The sequence below is a fragment of the Schistocerca piceifrons genome, chromosome 1, assembly GCF_021461385.2.
Source record: "Schistocerca piceifrons isolate TAMUIC-IGC-003096 chromosome 1, iqSchPice1.1, whole genome shotgun sequence".
NCBI classification, from domain to species: Eukaryota; Metazoa; Arthropoda; class Insecta; order Orthoptera; family Acrididae; genus Schistocerca; species Schistocerca piceifrons.
Window position 1 is genome coordinate 236,627,368 of NC_060138.1, and position 23,339 is coordinate 236,650,706.

General features: G+C 39.9%; 1 protein-coding gene across 2 annotated transcripts in view; it reads left to right on the plus strand.

Moving 5' to 3' along the window:
* The window catches only part of LOC124788174 (probable ATP-dependent RNA helicase DHX34), a 195,445-nt gene that overhangs the window by 86,194 nt on the left and 85,912 nt on the right, over nt 1-23,339 (plus strand). For both annotated transcript variants that reach the window (XM_047255331.1, XM_047255340.1), the window contains exons 10-11: nt 5,312-5,506; nt 19,921-20,109. In XM_047255331.1, coding sequence (XP_047111287.1) covers nt 5,312-5,506; nt 19,921-20,109 — 384 coding nt within the window. The remainder of the gene's footprint in view (nt 1-5,311; nt 5,507-19,920; nt 20,110-23,339) is intronic.

A 23,339-nucleotide genomic window follows, 5' to 3' on the forward strand; every position in this document is an offset into this window, starting at 1 on the left:
GTCCCTGAGCGGAGAAAATCTCCGACCCAGCTGGGAATCGAACCCAGGCCCTTAGGATTGACAGTCTGTCACGCTGACCACTCAGCTACCGGGGCGGATTCTCTCTTATGGAAATGCAGATTATACTCACATATGTTAACAGTAATTAGTCAAAAATGAAAAAATGAATTTTAAGGAGGCAGATGGCAAAACAAGAGGGGAAGTAAAAAATATCCCAACTTGCTTTGTCACAAGTTCTTGATAAGATTTAGTTCAGATTTTCACACGATACCCTAGTGAAATTTCAGACAAACATTGGCTGTACACACACACACACACACACACACACACACACACACACACACACAGTATATGTAAAGCAGAGAGTGGAAACATTGTTATCAAAAAATCTCAAATGTTCTCGACAGATTTACTTTAAATTGTACATGAAATTCTAACTAACATTCCGACAGACAGGCTATACATTATTTTAATGTACTGTGTATGATATGTAAATATATATGCAATATATAAAGGGGAAACATTGCTACCAAAAATCTCAAAAAGAACTTGATCAATTTACTTCATAATTCTACATGTTACTCTAACAAACATTTGGATGAATATAGAATATATATTTTTAATGTACATCATATATAAATATGTGTAACATATGTGATATAAAATGTTGTTCACAAAAATCTCAAGAAGTTCTTGACCAATTTACTTCAAATTTTAAATAGTACTGTTGTATTTCTGGCTTATCAGCTCATGGTTAGAATACTACTGCAGAATCTAAATTTCCAGTAACAATAATAAGGCTGAAAGTGAGAGGGGGAGAGATGAAATAACAAAGTGGAATAAGGAAATGGATATAGAGTGTGGAAAGGAGGCGGTGGACAGGGGGAAGGAAGGGAAGCCAAGAGAAGTTGGAGAGAAAAGAGGAAGGAGAAGGTGGACAGATCGAGAGGGAAGGAGGAGGAGATGGACAAAGAGAGGGGGTGAAAGAAGATTAGGATGGATATCCAGTTCTCATACATATTAGAAACTGTGCTTTCTCTTTTCTTTCTTTTCCATTTTACCAGACTGAACCACCACAACACGTGGCTGGGTACAAGTAGTAATCTTATACAAAATGAAGAGTAATGTATTTCCACTGCATACTGTATTTCCAAGTGGGGAATGGTTAAATTATAAATTCAGTTTTGGGGTTTCAAGTACTATAGTTTTTTGTGGAAAAAATTTTTGATGTTTATGTGGACTGATTGTTTCAAAAAGTAGTTACCTCTAATACACCAGTCAATGAAAAACGAGCCAATTTATCTATGTTGTTCATTTTGATATTGTCTTCACTAACTTCCATAAGATGCAAATTTTTTGATGTAATGTAGGAATGACCATGAATTCTGTCCAATATGTCAGCCGTCATTTAAGTTACAGTTTTGTTTCAAGTATTGCCCTTTTCAATGTCTGTATTGTCTACAAATATCATAACAACAAAGAAATAAAGACCAAATACATTATGCTCACCAGAAAGGAACATAACAATCTGAATAAATTATCAGCAGCATGCCTCAATTTTGAACATATGCAGAACTTCAGATATCTGGAATTTAATATTAACTGGACCAATTCCATATCAACTGAAATAAAATCACACATCTTGAACTATAATGGATACTTCCATGCAATTAAGACGCTACTGGTCTCCATTATATTAAACAGACAGATTAACTTGCAAATATGAAAGTTCATGATCAGGCCAGTCATAAACTACTGACGTGAAACATTGACATTAACAAAGACTGATGAGCAGCAGCTGAGAATATCTCAAAACCTGTGACCCAGTACAGTATAATAATGATAAATGGAGATCTAGCAGAAATGCTGAGTTGTACCACCTTATACAAGGAGCTGATATTGTAAGATTGTTAAAAAGTAGGATGATAGGCTGACTAGGACATGTTCTTAGCATGGATGCTGGAAGGAAAATTCCTGAATAACGGTCACCAGTAACATGATAGAGAGGGAGACCACAAAAGCAGTGGATAGGCTTTGTGGAAAAGCACGTAAAACTTATAGAGGATGATGAAGAACTACCCTAGAGAGGACAGAATAGAGGAAACTTATTGCAGAGGGTAATACTGACACAGAGTTGTAATGCCATGAGAAAGAGTAGCTCAAAATGCCATATTTTGCCATTCACATGTGTGTCTACATATCTATTTAGTACATCTACATCTATACTCCGCGAGCCACCTTACGGTGTGTGGCGGAGGGTACTTATTGTACCACTATCTGATCCCCCCTTCCCTGTTCCATTCACGAATTGTGCGTGGGAAGAACGACTGCTTGTAAGTCTCCGTATTTGCTCTAATTTCTCGGATCTTTTCGTTGTGATCATTACGCGAGATATATGTGGGCGGTAGTAATATGTTGCCCATCTCTTCCCGGAATGTGCTCTCTCGTAATTTCGATAATAAACCTCTCCGTATTGCGTAACGCCTTTCTTGAAGTGTCCGCCACTGGAGCTTGTTCAGCATCTCCGTAACGCTCTCGCGCTGACTAAATGTCCCCATGACGAATCGCGCTGCTTTTCGCTGGATCATGTCTATCTCTTCTATTAATCCAACCTGGTAAGGGTCCCATACTGATGAGCAATACTCAAGAATCGGACGAACAAGCGTTTTGTAAGCTACTTCTTTCGTCGATGAGTCACATTTTCTTAGAATTCTTCCTATGAATCTCAACCTGGCGCCTGCTTTTCCCACTATTTGTTTTATGTGATCATTCCACTTCAGATCGCTCCGGATAGTAACTCCTAAGTATTTTACGGTCGTTACCGCTTCCAATGATTTACCACCTATGGCATAATCGTACTGGAATGGATTTCTGCCCCTATGTATGCGCATTATATTACATTTATCTACATTTAGGGAAAGCTGCCAGCTGTCGCACCATGCATTAATCCTCTGCAGGTCCTCCTGGAGTACGTACGAGTCTTCTGATGTTGCTACTTTCTTGTAGACAACCGTGTCATCTGCAAATAGCCTCACGGAGCTACCGATGTTGTCAACTAAGTCATTTATGTATATTGTAAACAATAAAGGTCCTATCACGCTTCCCTGCGGTACTCCCGAAATTACCTCTACATCTGCAGATTTTGAACCGTTAAGAATGACATGTTGTGTTCTTTCTTCTTGGAAATCCTGAATCCAATCACAAACCTGGTCCGGTATTCCGTAAGCTCGTATTTTTTTCACTAAACGTAAGTGCGGAACCGTATCAAATGCCTTGCTGAAGTCCAGGAATACGGCATCAATCTGCTCGCCAGTGTCTACGGCACTGTGAATTTCTTGGGCAAATAGGGCGAGCTGAGTTTCACATGATCTCTGTTTGCGGAATCCATGTTGGTTATGATGAAGGAGATTTGTATTATCTAAGAACGTCATAATACGAGAACACAAAACATGTTCCATTATTCTACAACAGATTGACGTAAGCGAAATAGGCCTATAATTATTCGCATCTGATTTATGACCCTTCTTGAAAATGGGAACGACCTACGCTTTCTTCCAGTCGCTAGGTACTTTACGTTCTTCCAGCGATCTACGATAAATTGCTGATAGAAAGGGGGCAAGTTCTTTAGCATAATCACTGTAGAATCTTAAGGGTATCTCGTCTGGTCCGGATGCTTTTCCGCTACTAAGTGATAGCAGTTGTTTTTCAATTCCGATATCGTTTATTTCAATATTTTCCATTTTGGCGTCCGTGCGACGGCTGAAGTCAGGGACCGTGTTACGATTTTCCGCAGTGAAACAGTTTCGGAACACTGAATTCAGTATTTCTGCCTTTCTTCGGTCGTCCTCTGTTTCGGCGCCATCGTGGTCAACGAGTGACTGAATAGGGGATTTAGATCCGCTTACCGATTTTACATATGACCAAAACTTTTTAGGGTTCTTGTTTAGATTGTTTGCCAATGTTTTATGTTCGAATTCGTTGAATGCTTCTCTCATTGCTCTCTTTACGCTCTTTTTCGCTTCGTTCAGCTTTTCCTTATCAGCTATGATTCGACTACTCTTAAACCTATGATGAAGCTTTCTTTGTTTCCGTAGTACCTTTCGTACATGATTGTTATACCACGGTGGATCTTTCCCCTCGCTTTGGACCTTAGTCGGTACGAACTTATCTAAGGCGTACTGGACGATGTTTCTGAATTTTTTCCATTTTTGTTCCACATCCTCTTCCTCAGAAATGAACGTTTGATGGTGGTCACTCAGATATTCTGCGATTTGTGCCCTATCACTCTTGTTAAGCAAATATATTTTCCTTCCTTTCTTGGCATTTCTTATTACACTTGTAGTCATTGATGCAACCACTGACTTATGATCACTGATACCCTCTTCTACATTCACGGAGTCGAAAAGTTCCGGTCTATTTGTTGCTATGAGGTCTAAAACGTTAGCTTCACGGGTTGGTTCTCTAACTATCTGCTCGAAGTAATTCTCGGACAAGGCAGTCAGGATAATGTCACAAGAGTCTCTGTCCCTGGCTCCGGTTCTGATTGTGTGACTATCCCATTCTATACCTGGTAGATTGAATTCTCCCCCTATTACAATAGTATGATCACGAAACTTCTTCACGACGTTCTGCAGGTTCTCTCTGAGGCGCTCAACTACTACGGTTGCTGATGCAGGTGGTCTATAGAAGCATCCGACTATCATATCTGACCCACCTTTGATACTTAACTTAACCCAGATTATTTCACATTCGCATTCGCTAATAACTTCACTGGATATTATTGAATTCTTTACTGCTATAAATACTCCTCCACCATTGGCGTTTATCCTATCCTTGCGGTATATATTCCATTCTGTGTCTAGGATTTCATTACTGTTCACTTCCGGTTTTAACCAACTTTCCGTTCCTAATACTATATGCGCACTATTTCCTTCAATAAGAGATACTAATTCAGGAACCTTGCCCTGGATACTCCTGCAGTTTACCAATATTACGTTAACTTTTCCTGTTTTTGGTCTCTGAGGACGGACGTTCTTTATCAACGATGATAATGTCCTCTCTGGTAAGCCGTCAGGTATTTTATCGTTTCGCCCAAGGGGGGGTCCCTCTAACCTAAAAAACCCCCGTGTGCACGCCACACGTACTCTGCTACCCTAGTAGCTGCTTCCGGTGTGTAGTGCACGCCTGACCTGTCTAGGGGGGCCCTACAGTTCTCCACCCAATTTAGTACCATTCTAAATTTCTCTTGTTCTGAATTGTGCTTGTCTCAGAAATTCTTTGATAATCAGGAGTGTATTTTTTCCCAATCCAGGGTGCGATGGATGACAAAGAAAAACTGACAACCATTGGCCGTGTGCTCTCCAATCTACCTGTTGACATCAGCCTTGGCAAGATGTTAGTAGCAGGTTCACTCTTCCACCAAATTGAACCTGTACTGTCGCTTGCTGCAGCACTTAGTGTTCAGAGTCCATTCACAAACAGGGCCTATCGAGATCCAGATTGTGAGGTATGTAAAACAGCGTTAGTAACAATTTGCTTTACATGTTGATGTTTTATATGTCCCAGATGTTTGGTTCCATTCATGAATTCCACCCACATTCCAGTGGAGATAGATAAAGGAGACTGGAGAATAAAAATATTGTTACATTTTTTTGAAATTTGATCGGTACTTTTTAACATGAAAATTAACAAACTTTTTTCCTCATTCTCTGGTGTAATGTACTATGTTTCTAGTTAAACAGTCAAAGTATGTTGATTGTATATCTTGAATTTTCTTAAACTCAGTTTTTCAAGGAATGTACAGAGATGCTTCATATCATACCACAGAATCATAGATGATTCTTTGTATTAATTGATGTCTTGCATCATTTATCATCAGGCATACTAGTACTAACTATTTTATATAGTCACATTATGAAATGTGAACTTTCTCCTAGTGCTTTAGCTCTCCAATTCAGTTGTTCCTCTGTTTGTTGAATCTGTTACTAGGTGTTATGACATGCTTTCAGTATTTTGACCCAGATTTTTCTGATCCTCTCAAATCATTTTCATTGTCATCATGTGTTTTCACTATTGCATCCAAGTAAAAAAATGCACTTGAAGATACAGCAAATTATCACAGCAGTTGAATTTTACAGTTATTTTACATCTGTTTGAAAATTCAGTGGTTAAGTTGTTTAAATTTCTAGCATCTCCATCATATAACTTCACATAACTGCTTAAGCTAAAAAGCCATCAGTTTGCAGCAGGTTCATCAGTACAATACAGGCTTCTCAACAGAAGCAAGTTAAATTTCCTCTGAAATGTACATGCTTCTTTCATCTCACAATCTATGTCAAGAGTGTTCAGTATTTGTATTGGTACATAAATTTTATATTAAATATTTAGTTAATCAGTTTTTGCTGATAGTTGCAGCCTCAGAAAAGCAGTAATATTGAAAGCAAGTTCAGTGCAAATAATGATTGTGGCAGGACATATGAGAATCTGAATAGACTTGTACTTGAAAACATGATGCAGAATTCAAAAGAAAGCCTATTTAGAAAATATTTCCTCTATGTCAGAATTCAGGGCACAATCTTGTCCTATGATTGTCCTTTTGACCATTGTGTAAAATATATTCGTATTTCTTTATGTTCATAATTTCTGTTTCTTATACAACTACACCACAGGTTTCCCCGTTTCTATTGTTTCAGAGAGAATATGATGCTGCTGTTGAAACTGGACTCACATATAGAGTAGCACAATCCTAATTCCCATATGTCACACTCATCACATTTTCTGTAGTTTGCGTAATTCAATTTGAGAAAATTCTGTGGGAAAATTTCTTCGGCAAGACCACAGACTCTCCACTTCCCCAACTGAGCTAGTGCTCCATTTCTAAAGAACTTGATGCTGAAGGGCATGTAAATCTGAAAGTTTCTTGCTTACTTCTACCTTTTCAAATGGAAACCTTTTGCTACTTCTTCTTGTTTCACTCTCTCCCTCCTCATTCTTCATGATTGTGGCTGTTTCCCAGCATACAAGTGAAATAGGGCCACTGTGATCTTTTCTTCCACAATTTAACAATGTTACTAGCAAGGAAATAATTTATGAGAAGTCCAACCTCTAATCAGACTGTGTTAGCAGCAAACTGGTTCAACATATTTATTCTATTTTTCCACTTCTTTATTTTCCTGTTTGTAGCTGTTTACAATGTTTTACCTCTTCTAAGAGTGTACTGATAGCACATCTTTTTCTCTTTAGTAAAAATAATATATACTTGACATGTTGCAATTAGCTGTCATTATTTTTGTTATTTATTTGTGTAAAATGTCATAATTAATTAATATGTAGCACTTATCTTCAGACATCTATATGACTGTCCAATTAGTCAACTATGGGGACTGTTGTATTATGCTGATAGAGCTTGTGACTCTGAGTGCGCCGATTGTAGTGTCGCCATGCATGTGTACTTAAATCAGTTGCCAACTGTATATCAGCACTGGCTGGCCACTAGAGGACGTCCGTAGGAAGCATACAGGTGCCTGGCCGTCTATCAGGGACTCGCACCTACACTACACAATTAAAAGTATCCGTACTCCCACAAAAACATATGTTTTTCATATTAGGTGCATTGTGATGTCACCTTCTGCCAGGTCTCCATATCAGCGACCTCAGTAGTCATTAGACACTGTGAGATAGCAGAACGGACTTCGAACGAGGTCGGGTGATGGGTGTCACTTGTGTCATATGTCTGTAAGTGAGAGTTCCACACTCTAAACACCCCTAGATCCACTGTTTCCAATGTGATAGTGAAATAGAAACGTGAAGGGACATGTACAACACAAAAGCGTACAGGCTGACCTCGTCTGTTGACTGACAGAGACTGCCGACAGTTGAAGAGGGTCATAATGTGTAATAAGCAGACATGTATCCAGACTATCACACAGGAATTCCAAACTGCAACATGATCCACTGCAAGTACTATACAGTTAGACGGGAGGTGAGAAAACTTGGATATCATGGTCAAGCAGCTACTCATAAGCCACACATCACACCAGTAAATGCCACATGACGCCTCGCTTGGTGTAAGGAGCATAAACGTTGTACGATTGAACTGTGGAAAAATGTTGTGTGGAGTAATGAATCATGCTACACAGTGTGGAGATCTGATGGTAGGGTGTGGGTATGCCTATGCCCGATGAATGTCATCTGCCAGCATGTATAGTACCAACAGTAAAATTCGGAGGCATGGGTGTTATGGTGTGGCCATGTTTTTCATGGTGGGGGCTTGCACCCCTTATTTTGCATGGCACTATCACAGCACAGGCCTACATTTAGGTTTTAAGCACCTTCTTGCTGTTGAAGAGCAATACAGGGATGGAAATTACATCTTTAAACACGATTGAGCACCTGTTGATAATGTGCGGCCTCAGGCAGAGGGGTTACACAACAATAACATCCCTATAATGGACTGGCCTGCACAGAGTCTTCACCTGAATCCTATAGAACACCTTTGGGATGTTTTGGAACGCTGGCTTCATGCCAGGCCTTGCTGATCGACATCAATACCTTCCTCAGTGCAGCACTCTGTGAAGAAATGGCTGCCATTCCCCAAGAAATCTTCTAGCACCTGATTGAATATATGCCTGCGGGACTGGAAGCTGTCATCGAGGCTAAGGGTGGGCTAACACCATACTGAATTCCAGCATTACCGATGGAGATCGTATCGAACTTGTAAGTCATCTTCAGCCAGATGTCCGGATCCTTTTGATCACATAGTGTGTATACGCACAGAGCAGTGCTGACTCACTCTCACTATGTTCTTTTAGTTTGTACCCCCTCACATCAGTTGTTCTGTGTATCGCTCATGTTGCATGTTCTGTATGATTCTTTTGTCTTGTTACGTGTGGAGTCACACAAGGCTTATTTCCCTTATTGGTCAGAGGTTTATTCATAAAGCCATATTTTTGTGACTTGGCTTGGTTTCACATATTACTTGGTTACTACACGATTGGCAACAAAGATACGATGGTTCACACGTGTGCAGTTTTTAAGTGCCCTTTCATTATGTTTAATCATCAAGGACGCTGTGCTACCTGCCATGATTGAACAGTTTTTCATCACCATTGGCCACTTTGTCGTCCTCCATCAGATAGGGTATCGTTCCACTTTTCCTCCATATGATGTTTCAGCTGAGAATTGGGAAGCTTACAAAAAAAGGCTGAGACAGCATTTTTTGGCTTTGGTAGTGACAGACTCAAATCTACATCTACATCTACATGATTACTCTGCAATTCACATTTAAGTGCTTGGCAGAGGGTTCATCGAACCACAATCATACTGTCTCTCTACCATTCCACTCCCGAACAGCATGCGGTAAAAACGAACACCTAAACCTTTCTGTTCGAGCTCTGATTTCTCTAATTTTATTTTGATGATCATTCCTACCTATGTAGTTTGGGCTCAACAAAATATTTTCGCATTCGGAAGAGAAAGTTGGTGGCTGAAATTTCGTAAATAGATCTCGCCACGACGAAAAACGTCTTTGCTTTAATGACTTCCATCCCAACTCGCGTATCATATCTGCCACACTCTCTCTCCCCTATTACGTGATAATACAAAATGAGCTGCCCTTTTTTGCACCCTTTCGATGTCCTCCGTCAATCCCACCTGGTAAGGATCCCACACCGCGCAGCAATATTCTAACACAGGACGAACAAGTGTAGGGTAAGCTGTCTCTTTAGTGGACTTGTTGCATCTTCTAAGTGTCCTCCCAATGAAACACAACCTTTGGCTCGCTTTCCCCACAATATTATCTATGAGGTCTTTCCAACTGAAGTTGTTCGTAATTTCAACACCCAGGTACTTAGTTGAATTGACAGCCTTGAGAATTGTACTATTTATCGAGTAATCGAATTCCAATGGATTTCTTTTGGAACTCGTGTGGATCACCTCACACTTTTCATTATTTAGCGTCAACTGCCACCTGCCACACCATACAGCAATCTTTTCTAAATCGCTTTGCAACTGATAGTGGTCTTCGGATGACCTTACTAGACGGTAAATTACAGCATCATCTGCGAACAACCTAAGAGAACTGCTCAGATTGTCACCCAGGTCATTTATATAGATCAGGAACAGCAGAGGTCCCAGGACACTTCCCTGGGGAACACCTGCTATCACTAAAGTTTTACTCGATGATTTGCTGTCTATTACTACGAACTGCGACCTTCCTGACAGGAAATCACGAATCCAGTCGCACAACTGAGATGATACCCCATAGGCCCGCAGCTTGATTAGAAGTCGCTTGTGAGGAACGGTGTCAAAAGCTTTCCAGAAATCTAGAAATACGGAATCAACTTGAGATCCCCTGTCGATAGCGGCCATTACTTCGTGCGAATAAAGAGCTAGCTGCGTTGCACAAGAACAATGTTTTCTGAAACCATGCTGATTACGTATCAATAGATCATTCTCTTCGAGGTGATTCATAATGTCTGAATACAGTATATGCTCCAAAACCCTACTGCAAACTGACGTCAATGATATAGGTCTGTAGTTCAATGGATTACTCCTATCAGCGTAATCTGAAAGTAACCTAATCGGTATACAATCTGGACCTGAAGACTTGCCCGTACCAAGCGATTTGAGTTGCTTCGCAACCCCTAAGGTATCTACTTCTAAGAAACTCATGCTAGCAGCTGTTCATGTTTCAAATTCTGGAATATTCCATTCGTCATCCCTGGTAAAGAAATTTCGGAAAACTGCGTTCAATAACTCCGCTTTAGCGGCACAGTCATCGGTAACAGTACCATCAGCACTGTGCAGCAAAGTTATTGACTGCGTCTTGCCACTTGTGTACTTTACATACGACCAGAATTTCTTCAGATTTTCTACCAAATTTCGAGACAATGTTTCATTGTGGAACCTATTAAAGGCATCTCGCATTGCAGTCCGTGCCAAATTTAGTGCATCTGTAAATTTTAGCCAATCTTCGGGATTTCGCGTTCTTCTGAACTACGCATGCTTTTTCTGTTGCCTCTGCAACAGCGTTCGGACCTGTTTTGTGTACCATTTGACTGCAACGCTTGTGGCTTCTCCCAAGTTGTTTATCGAGTTAAGAGTGTTTTTTCTCCAAATGTTCCAGCTACAGGTTGACACGGGTGCTGCAGTTATGTTATTGAATTCTCAAACCTATGTGAGTTTAGGCTCGCAGCCATTGCCACCAGTCCTGCTTAAGCTGGTCAGTTATAACAAACAGAACACAGTGCTGTTGGGACATTTTACAGAATCTGCCTCTTACAAATCAGTGGTACGTTCCATTTACATTTTTGGTAGTCGCTGATGCCGGTGTTGAGAACTTGTTCAGGGTCAATGCATTTCAGGTGCTTAGATTTTCCATCACTGACACAGTTCACCTTATGTCCAATCAGGTACCCTATTCTCAATTGGAAACACTGTGTGAGGAGTTTTTGGATTTGTTTTCGAAAGGTATATGGTGTGCTATGAATTTTTCTGCTGTCATTTCTTTGGAGACCATGACTCGTTTTTGTCTAGTGTGTCCTATTCTTGTCACTGTGAAAGATCAGGTGAAAGCAGAATTGGACAGTCTTCAATCTCTAGGGGTGGTGCAACCTGCTATGGCTATTGAATGGTTGTCTCTGATGGTTGTAGTTCAGAAGCCGCTAGGGAAACTTTGCCTCTGTGGTACTTCAGTACTACTGTCAATGTGTAGTTGATCATGGATGAGTATCCTCTCCCATGCCAGGAGGAACTGTTGACAAAAATATCGGGTGGTCAGTGCTTTTCTAAAATTGAATTGCCGGAAGTGTATCTGCAGGTTCCTGTGGATGAAGAGTTTTGGCGCATTCATGTTTTGAATGCTCGTTTTGGTCTCTATCAATATTTGCACCTTCCTTTTGGTGTGACTAGTGCAGCAGCTATTTTCCGACAATTTTTAGAGCAAGTGACTATGCCTGTCCCAGGTTGCATTAATTATCTGGATGATATTGTTGTCACGGGCCCCACCATGGCCGATAACTTGAAACATTAGCACACTATGTTTTCTGTCTTACAGTCTACATGCTCAAAGTGTAACCTCATGAAATCTCAGTGTTTTTCAACCTTCTATTGTTTATTTTGGGTTTGGGGTCTCACAGGATCGGATTCGAGCTCTGCTAGACCACATCTCCCCTGTTATGTTTATGCGTCACCCCTCATCCACGAAGAAGCTTCAGGCCTTCTTAGGGAAGATAGCTTACTTTCATAAATTCCGGCTAGGGTTGGCCACATTGGCCCACGTGTTGCATCTCTTGTTACACAAGAATGTACCTTTTAGCTAGACTCTGGATTGTGAACGTGTATTTCAAATGTTGAAATCCAAACTACTGCAAGTGCCTTGTTTAGATATGTTCTCTCTGGACCAGCCCATAGTTTTAGTGACTGATGCCTCACAGTACGGCCTCAGCAAGGTCCAAATACACTGAAATGTCAACAGCTGTGAACAACAGGTTCTTTTTGCCTCTAAATCTCTTCACTCCGGCCCAGCAGCATTACTCTAATAGAAAAAGAGGCTCTTGCCATAGTCTATGCTCTCCAAAAATTTCAAGTTTTTTTGCATGTCCCCAAGATTCACCTTATTACTGATCATAAACCCTTGGTTTCCTTGTTCAACCCTCACACTTGCTTGCTTGACAAGGCAGCACACCACCTACAATAATAGGCATTATTCTTGTTGTACTACAATTATAAAATCCATTTTCAACCTACATCTAAACATATCATTGCTGATGGCTTCTCCTGCCTTCCTGTGGGTCCTGATCCCACCTTTCATCATGAAGAATTGCTTTGCTTCCATCTTGATATTGAAATGCAGGCCGCAATTTAGGGTTTCCCAGTTAGGAGCTCTTGCATGGCAACTGCCGTGTCCACTAACCCAGTTCTCTGCCAGGTGGTTCAGTTGTTCAACATGGCTGGGCTGATAAACTGCCACATCAGGCTTTGGAATCTCTGCACAACAATTTTTCCTTATGGTGTCACCTCTTTGTTTTCAATGGTGTTTCGCAGTTATCCCTGTGGACCTCTCTCCCAGAGTAGTCATTCCTGCCATATTATCGCGTGAGGTTCTACTCCTTCTCCACCAGGACCATTGAGCAGTTTCACAAACTAAACTGTTAGCTAGGAGACATGTATTTTGGCCAGGAATTGATGGCGAAATTGGCCACTCTGCCATGGCCTGTGAACAGTTGCCTGACAACAGGCATCTCTCAGGGCATATCTGTTCCACTGGCCCGCTCCACGCCAACCATGGTAAAACATTCATGTAGACTTTGAGGGTCTCTTCTTAAATTCCTATGGGCTCTGGCTGTGGATTCATTTTCCAGGTTTCCTTACATCCTCCGGTGTATGTCAACTTCAGCTGAGGTCACAGTTCATACACTTTTGAGGGTTTCTTCTGTTGAGGGTTTTCCTTGTACCTTAGTTACTGATAATAGGCCCCAGTTCTCACACCTTTCAATTGTTTTTCTCCCAACACAGCATTCATCATGTTATGGTTGTGCCATTTCACTCTCAATCAAATGCTGAGGCGGAACAGCTGGTGTGTACATTCAAGTCCCAAATAAAAAACTTTGTTGTGAATTGTTTGCCAGACTATGCTCTTTCCATTGTATGAGTATGGGAGAGCAGAGCCCAGCTGAATTGCTTTGTAGCTGGCAGCCATGCACGCTCCTCCACATTATGCCACCTGTGCCACACCTGCCACTGTCGGGTTCGTCAGGCCGCTCCATATCAGGATCGCCAGTGTGGGCACAAGACTTTGGTCACCAGCCCAAATACATGCCAGCCACTGTTGTCTGCCACCAGGGAAGTCCATATGGTCAAAGGGCTGGTCATGTGTTGCTTTCATCACTTTCACTCCCACTCACCATCAGAAGCTACCAGTTTGCAGGTGCTGCTCCCATCACCACAGCCCTCCACTGACCTCCACCTCAAGTCCGTTGTTGCATGCTATGAAGGTGCCTCTGTCCCATTGGCTGCCTCCACTATGTGTAGAGCCCTGGGGTTCCAGCTTCCTGGCACCAGGTGCCAATCTGTCTCCGGCCTTGGCTCCATTGCCACAGCTTGCTGTTCGGGTCAGGCTGCCTCCAACAGTTCTCTCACCATCATTGTCTCAGCCATCATTGCTGGTGGGTACAGCCTCATCTCATCTACACTGGGACCTTCCTGCTGATGGTGACACAGAGATGGTGATGGCACCTCCGCTGCAGTGCTGTCGTGGGGCATCTCAGTGCATTCCAGCCCTATAGTCCAGTGCCCGACCGGCACATCATCCCGCCTCCTGCCATTGGCACCAGCTGCCGCCACTACACATCCAATAGATGTGGCTCTTACCAGGCCACTGGCATCTCCTCTATTGCATGGGCACACCCTCTCCACATGAGGGAGAGGTGTGCTATATCGGGTCACTATTGGATATGTGTGTGAGAATGCCAAGTGTAGTGTCACTGTGCGTATGTACTTAAATCAACTACCAACTGTATCAGCATGGTACAGCCACTAGAGGCTTCCTGTAGGAAGTGGCACGGTCTCTGCCATGTCATATATCAGCGAGTGGTGCCTATATTTATGCTGAGCAGTGCTGAATCATTCCCACTATGATCTTTTAGTTTTTACTCCTCACATCAGTTGTTCTGTGTATCGATTATGTTTATGAGAAAATCCATATTTGTGTTACTTAGATTGACTTTATGTGTTACCTGGTTACTACAGACTCAGTGAACAAATAAGGACAGTCTTATATAATGCTGAAATCAATAACATATTGTTCACATAAATAACAAAAATAAAGGCAGTTGATTGGAATATATCAAACATACATTATTAACATACAGTTTCGTGCCCAAGAATTCTATATGGCAAAATGGATCCCACAAAACATGCATTTTCTCCTTTTTTAGTAATATATTTCAGTTTTTGTGTCTGTGTTGTTGACAAGGTTTCATTATATTCTTTGTCATTATTATTGTGATTAATAATTACCAGTTTGCTTTGGAGTCCTGTTTCTCTGTGGTTGAGGGCATCATCAAATAACATTTCTGTGTTCTCTGTATATTTCTGACTGATTTTTTTCTGTATTTAAATGATACAGGTTGTTCAAAAATGCTCTAGAAGTCAGAATCTGTTTTTAAAAGCATTTTCTCACTCTTGCGTAGTCTGTTTAGTAACACAAGCATCTGTGTGGATATTAAAGCAAATCTTTTCTATCCATGATTTTTCTCAACGTGTATTCATACATTTATTGTTGAACCTCTAAATAGTATTTCCCTTTTTTGTTGAATGGTTTGATGTGGCCTGCCACGAATTCCTCTCCTATGCTAACCTCTTCATCTCAGAGTAGCACTTGCAACCTACATCCTCAATAATCTGCTGGATGTATTTCAATCTCTGTCTTCCTCTACAGCTTTTGCTCCGTACAGCTCCCTCTTGTTCCTTGGAAGTCATTCCCTCATGTCTTAACAGATGTCCTATCATCCTGTCCCTTCTCCTTGTCCACATGTTCTTTTCCCCTCCGATTCTGCGCAGAACCTCCTCATTCCTTACCTTATCAGTTCACCTAATTTTCAACATTAGTCTGTAGCACCACATCTCAAATGCTTCGATTCTCTTCTGTTCCGCTTTTCCCACAGTCCATGTTTCACTACCACACAATGCTGTGCTCCAGATGTAGATTCTCAGAAATTTCTTCCTCAAATTAAGGCCGATATTTGATATTAGTAGACTTCTCTTAGCCAGGAATGTCCTTTTCGCCAATGCTAGTCTGCTTTTGGTGTCATCCTTGCTCCATCCATCACTCGTTATTTTACTGTCTAGGTAGCAGAATTCCTTAACTTCATATAATTCGTGACCATCAATCCTGATATTAAGTTTCTCGCTGTTCATATTTCTACTACTTCTCATTACCTTCAATTTACTCTCAATCCATACTCTGTACTCATTAGACTATTCACTCCGTTCAGCAGATCATGTAATTCTTCTTCACTTTCACTCAGGATAGCAGTGTCATCAGCAAATTGTATCACTGACATCCTTTCATCTCGAATTTTAGTTCCACTCCTGACCTTTCTTTTGTTTCCATAATTGCTTCCTCAATGTACAGATTGAACAGTAGGGGAGAAAGACCACATCCTTGTCTTACACCATTTTTAATACAAGCACTTTGTTCTTGGTCATCCACTCTTATTATTCCCTCTTGGCTGTTGTACATATTATTTATGATCTGTCTCTCCCTATAGCTTACCCCTACTTTCTCAGAATTTCAAACATCTTGCACCATTTTACATTGTCAAATGCTTTTTCCAGGTCGACAAATCCTATGAACATGTCTTGATTTTTCTTTAGTCTTGCTTCCATTATTAACCGCTACATCAGAATTGCCTCTCTCATTCCTTTACCTTTCCTAAAGCCAAACTGATCGTCATCTAGCGCATCCTCGATTTTCTTTTCTATTCTTCCATAAATTATTCTTGTCAGCAACTTGGATGCATGAGCTGTTAAGCTGATTGTGCAATAATTCTCACACTTGTCTACTCTTGCTGTCTTCGTCATTGTGTGGATGATGTTTTTTCGAAAGAGATGATATGTTGCCAGATTAATACATTCTACACACCAATGGGAATAGTCATTTTGTTGCACTTCTCCAAATGATTTTACAAATTCTGATGGAACGTTATCTATCCCTTCTGTCTAATTTGATCTTAAGTCCTCCAAAGCTCTTTTAAATTCTGATTCTAATACCAGGTCCTTTAACTCTTCTAAATTGACTCCTGTTTCTTCTTCTATCACATCACACAAATCTTCCCCCTCATAGAGGCTTTCAGTGTATTCTTTCCACCTACCTGCTCTCTCATCTGCATTTAACAGGGGAATTCCCGTGTTGCACTCTTAATGTTATCACCCTTGCTTTTAATGTCACCGAAGATTGTTTTGACTTTTCTGTATGCTGAGTCAGTCCTAGTGACAATCATTTCTTTTTCGATTTCTTCACATTTTTCATGCGGCCATTTTGTCTTACCTTCCCTGCACTTCCTATTTATTTCATTGCTCAGCAACTCGTATTTCTGCATTCCTGTGTCTCCTGGAACATTTTTGTACTTCCTCCTTTCATCGATCAATTGAAGTATTTCTTCTGTTACCCATGGTTTCTTCGCAGTTACATTCTTTGTACCTTTGTTTCCCTTCCAACTTCTGTTATCACCCTTTTTAGGGATGTCCATTCCTCTTCAACTGTACTGCCTACTGAACTATTCCTTATTGCTGTATCTATAGCCTTAGAGAACTTCAAGCGTATCTCATCATTCCATAGTGCTTCCGTACCCCACTTCTTTGCATATTGATTCCTCCTGACTAATGTCTTAATCTTCAGCCTACTCTTCATCACTAATATGTTGTGATCTGAGTCTATATCTGCTCCTCAGTATGTCTTACAGTCCAGTATCTCATTTGGGAATCTCTATCTGACCATGATGTAATCTAACTCAAATCTTCCCGTATCACCCGACCTTTTCCCAGTATATCTCCTCCTCTTGTGATTCCTAAACAGAGTATTCGCTATTACTAACTGAAGTTTATTACAGAACTAAATTAGTCTTTCTCCTCTCTCATTCCTTGTCCCAAGCTCATATTCTCTTGTAACCTTTTTTCCTACTCCTTCCCCTACAACAGCACTCCAATTCCCCATGACTATTAGATTTTCATCTCCCTTTACATACTGTATTAGCCTTTCAGTATCCTCATACACTTTCTCTGTCTCTTCATCTTCAGCTGGCAATGTCTGCATTTATACCTAAAATATCGTTATCGGTGTTGATTTGCTGTTGATTCTGATAAGAATTACCCTATCACTGAACTGTTCACAGTAACACACTCTCTGCCCTACCTTCATATTCATAATGAGTCCTACTCCTGTTATACCATTTTCTGCTGCTGTTGGTATTAACCTATACTGATCTGACCAAAAATCCTTGTTTTCTTTCCACTTCACTTCACTGACCCCTACTATATATAGATTGAGCGTTTGCATTTCCCTTTTCAGATTTTCTAGTTTCCCTACCACATCCAAGCTTCTGACATTCCATGCCCCGATTCATAGAATTTTATTTAGCGTATGGCTAATACAGACATATCATGATATTACATATACATATGTACATATTGACGCACAAGAAACTTAAGTATGTCTTTACAACTGAATATCCAGTCCTTCAATCCAGCGCACTGCATCTGGAGTTGCTAGCAGGAAGTCCTCTTTGGCGCCGTGATAGGCTCGAATCCTGCATTCACTGACAATGTGGTGAACAGTCTGGTATGGAGCCCCGCAGTCACAAGCTGGATCAGGCAGCTTGTTCCACTTAAAGAGAGCATCCCTGCATCGCCCATGGCTGGTACGGATTCTGTTGAGAGTAGACCACGTCTTGCGTGGTAAGTCGAATCCACTTGGAAGTTTCTGAGAAGATGTTATGCAGGTGCACATCTGTCATTGCTTCCCACCGACCTTTCCATTCTTCAAGAGGTTTGAAATTCTTAGCAACCATGTCAGCAGCATCGCGCAGAGTTGGATGACGTGATTTCAGTCTCTTGCGATTTAAAAGTGGCAGGTCGCTATGCACGGGTAGGTTAGAATTCCTGGGGATCTTGTGGAATTCTCTCATAAGGGCAGTACATCTGCGTAGATCAGGAGGCATTATACCGGTTAACAGTGGAAGCCAATAAACTGGAGTAGATCTGATTGTGCCAGATATTATGCGCATTGTCGTATTCAGCTGGGTATCAACAAGCCTTGTATGATGACTATTCATCCAAACAGGTGCACAATACTCAGCACTTGAGTATACCAAGCCCAGAGCTGAAGTTCGCTCACGTCCGTAGGTTTAACCTTAAAATACCCTACACGTGCCTCCTGGGTGGTGCTAATTGAGCAACAGTGATTACAGGCAGCCAGACTATCCATAGGATCTCCTGGCAATGACATATCAACTAAATTCATAGAATGTTTTTATTTCATTGATTATTCGGTCTATTTCTCATGGTAACCTCCCCCTTGGCAGTCCCTTTCCCAGAGATCCGAATGAGGGACTATTCCGGAATCTTTTGCTAAAGGAGAGATCATCATGACACTTCTTCAATAACAGGCCATGTGTCCTATTGATACACGTTATGTGTTTTTAATGCTGTGGTTTCCGTTGCCTTATGCATCCTCATGCCTCTCTATGGCAATATTATTCATAAAATGTTAATCAGTCGTATAATATTACAGACATTACATTAGGTGTCATTAATGCACTGGTCTCTATTGCCTTCTGCATCCTCATGCCATTGATCTTCATTGATTCTTCAGGCTTCAGGAGCAGTTTCCCACCCCTAGGACAAGAGAGTGCCCTGAACCTCGGCCCACTCCTCCGCCCTCTTTTACAAGGCCCTTGGCAGAATTAGGGTTACTTCTTATGCCGGAAGTCTTCGGCCGCCTATGCTGATTATTAATGAAAATTTAAGCAGCGGCAGGATTCGAACCCAGGACCAAAGATGTTCTGATTATGAATCAAAGACGCTACCCCAAGACCATGGCTCCTTAGTGACCAATTAATCCAATGGGTTTTATTCTCATCATCTACTATTTGATCACATGATGCACTCTTGACATCTTTAATTAGTTCATATGTTGCTTTCACTAAATTCTTATTTAATTTTCATTATCATGTTGTGTGAGAGTTCCATCTGTGCCAAATATATGATAACATTTTTAAGTATTCAGATAAAAGAAATCATGGAATAGCTAACATTAACAGTGATTGTCATTTAATTTTCTTTCGTATTGCTAGTATTTTTATATTATCATTAAAATTAAGATGTACATAACCTATTTAATATGTATGAAATCTTTTTCAGACATCCCGAAAAGAACTGGAGTCAGATCATGGAGACCCTGTGACATTGCTGAATGCTTTACGTGGATGGCTGGAGGTAAAAGCAGAGAGAGCGAGCAATTCTCGCACTTGGTGTCGTCGTAGAGGATTGGAAGAGCAGCGCTTTTATGAAATGGTAAAGCTGCGCAGGCAGTTTAAAGAACTGCTTCAGGTGAGAACATTCTACTATAATTCTCTTATATTAAAGTAACACCACTTTTTAGATATATATGTTAATGTAAAAACAGTTTTCTCATTACAATTGTCAGTTTAAAGAGATGCTTCAGGTGAGAACACTCTACTGTAATTCTCTTAGACTACAGTAAAATAATTCAATATCCAAATGTTTGTACAAGGAGCCGTTATTCTTTAGCTATACAATTCAGTTCAATAACAATTCAGTGATGCAGTTCAGTAATAAGTGGTTATAAAAATGATTAGTATAATTTATAATTGCATAAAGGGTGTTCTGCTCTTCTGTCTGTTCATTATTTTTTCTTTCTTTCAGAAATTATTTTTCTTTCCTCATTTGAGATCACCCTTCCTGTAGTCATTTCATTGATCTTTGCTTGTAGTCTGGTTTGTGTGTCTTGCAGTATTTTGGTTTTGTCAGTTTATTTTTTAGGCTATCCAATGTAACTTGGAGTTCCCTTATACTTTTTTAATTTCTGTAATCTATTTAATGTTGTGCTTACTATTCCACATTTTTTAAATATTATTCTCTTACTAATTCCGTTTTCTGGTGTTCTCATCAACTATCTAAAGAATTGCCTCCGTTTCTTGCTCATCGTGCTCATTACTGACTCTATTTTGTTGTATACTGTTTCATTTGAAGCTATTCCACAATGTCCATTTGCTCGATATTGTTTGTTTATACATGTCCTAAGTATTATTCTTTCCATCAGTTTCTGCTGTATTGGATCTTTTGAAGACAGTTTCGGCTGCGTATGTTATCTCGGGTTGTGCTGTTATAATGTTTTAATTTTCCAGTTGTCAATAGGCTTTTTTTTGTTGTATGTGTTTCTGGTTATGTAATTTACTTTGTTCAGGTCTTTTATTCTTTTTTGCCTTGTCACTTTCCTATTCCCTTTATGATATGACATAAATATTTATATTTATGAACAGTTTCGATTTCCAGTTCTTCTATTGTAATTTTGTTTGCAAGTGATGGATCAGTTAATATAATCTTTGTTTTTTAAACTATATTCTGAGACCAATTTTCTGTGCTATTTCTTATATCGATTTAAATTGTTGTGGGTTTCGTGAACATTGGTGGCTAGGAGAGCCTGATCATCAGTACATCCCAAGCAGTTCAAACATATCGTTTTTCACTCTTCCAATTCTTATGTTCTTTGGTTTATCCCTGTACCATCCTCTCATTTATATTCCAGAGCACAGTTGAATAGTAAAGGTGATAGGTAGCCACCATTTCTTAGCTTGTTTCTATGAGGAATGGTTCAGAAATTTGTCCTCTAAACTGGACTTTTAATTTGGTGTGCTCAGAGTAAATTATATTGGTTTAATTAGTCTTGGCTGAAGTCTTAGAGTCCTTAGAATATTTAAGAAGATCTACAGAGACAACCACATGCCTTCTTAAAGTCTACAAGTGTTACTGACAGATGGTTGTTGCATTTCCTGTAGTATGCCATAATTTTAAACTAATGATCTTCTCTCCACAGCTTCTCCATCATCTGAAATCTGCCTGGTATTCCCCTAACTCCTTATTCTAATTGTTCATTGATTCTTCCACACATGATCTTAGATAAAATCTTGTGTGTATAGTCTTATTGGTGAATGATTGCAATGGTCCAGTGTTCAGGGAATTGTTCAGTTATCCAGACTTTTGTTAGAGGCATGTGTAAGGAGGTCTTGACTGTGTCACTGGAATATCTCCCCATTTCAGCAAAGCTGATTATCTCAGTATACTTTATATTTTTCATCTTTTTATTGCTTTTTCTATTTGTGAAGTTGGAGGGTCTAGTCTGTTATGTTTAATTTTTATTGAGGTGCGTACAATGATTTGTCAGACTTTATGGTTCTTCTCCGTTCAGAAGTTTATTGAATGCTTTTGTCATGACTTCAGCATTTTCTTCATTACTGTGTGCCATTCTTCCATCTCCATCTTTCAGTATTAGCATAGGGGATTCATTTGGTTGTAATTGTTTCCCAAACATTTTGTAGTAGTTCCTGGGATAGGTTTTGTGGTAATAATAACCTTCTATACCATATAGCGGAGATGCTGTGAGCTGAGTCACAGCATCTCCACAATATGGTGAGTAGCAACTTTCCTTTTCATAATATTGTTAATCTTGTACAGAGTTTGTTATGCCTTTATGAAACCTTCTCTTGATTCCCTTAGTGTTTTGCGTGAATTAGTTGCTTTCATTTTTGAGGTTGGTGGCATTTTCTTCTGTTTTGTGTGTTTGTAACTTTAACTGTGCTTGGTGTCTTTCTTCATGGAATTTGCCACATTCTGGTGTCCACGAAGTGTTTTCTTCATGGATTTGAGGAAGATAAATTCTCAGCTTGTTTTTTGAGACTTGGCACCATTCCCTCTAGGTCATCCATTAATTTGTTGTTTTTTGTCATTTTTAATTAGCTGATGTTGATCATAGCTCCTTTGTGTTTTATTGGGTTTTCCATTCTTTTTCTTTATGGACTGTATTGGAGTTTAATTTTAATTGTGTAATGGTCTTAGCCTGTGTCTGCTCCTCTCAATACTTAAATGTTGTAAATTTCCTTACAAAAATTTTTGTCTGTATGGATATGATCTAGTTGCCATTCTCCCTTTCTCCAGTGGAGATGTTTCCATGTTTTAAGGTTATTTGGTTTCCTCTTGAAATATGTTGATTTAGATATAACATTGCATTCTCTACCAAGTTCTACAAGTCTTTGCTCATTCTTGTTTGTAAAGTTACTGACTGCATTTCTCAGTTATATTTTTATATTTTCTTTCTTTTCCATACTGGGCATTGTAGCCTTACAATTTGTTCAAGACCAAAATTCAGCTACCTCAACCTTTGATTTTCCTAGATTTTTTGTTTTTGTTTTTTTGTTTGTAGGAGTGTGAGCACTTATTATTGTCTAAGTGTTATACATTGTTTTAAAAGTTAAGAATTCCAATTCTTGACATTATTGCTTGAAAATCAATCATTGAATTTATTATTTTTATATTTACTATATATCCTGTTGCAAATTGAGAACATTGCTTCATGACCCTCTGCCGTGGCATGCCATTGTAAATTCTGTATCCTTATGATTCAAACAGGTCTTCTGTCATGTTTCTTATTTCTTGAAGCTCCACTATTAAAATTTTTCATTGCTGGATCACCTGTGGAGTTCTTGACTTTTCCAGTGTTAAGTAGTGAGTTTCTGACGTGTGCTGCTCTGTAGGTTATTTGC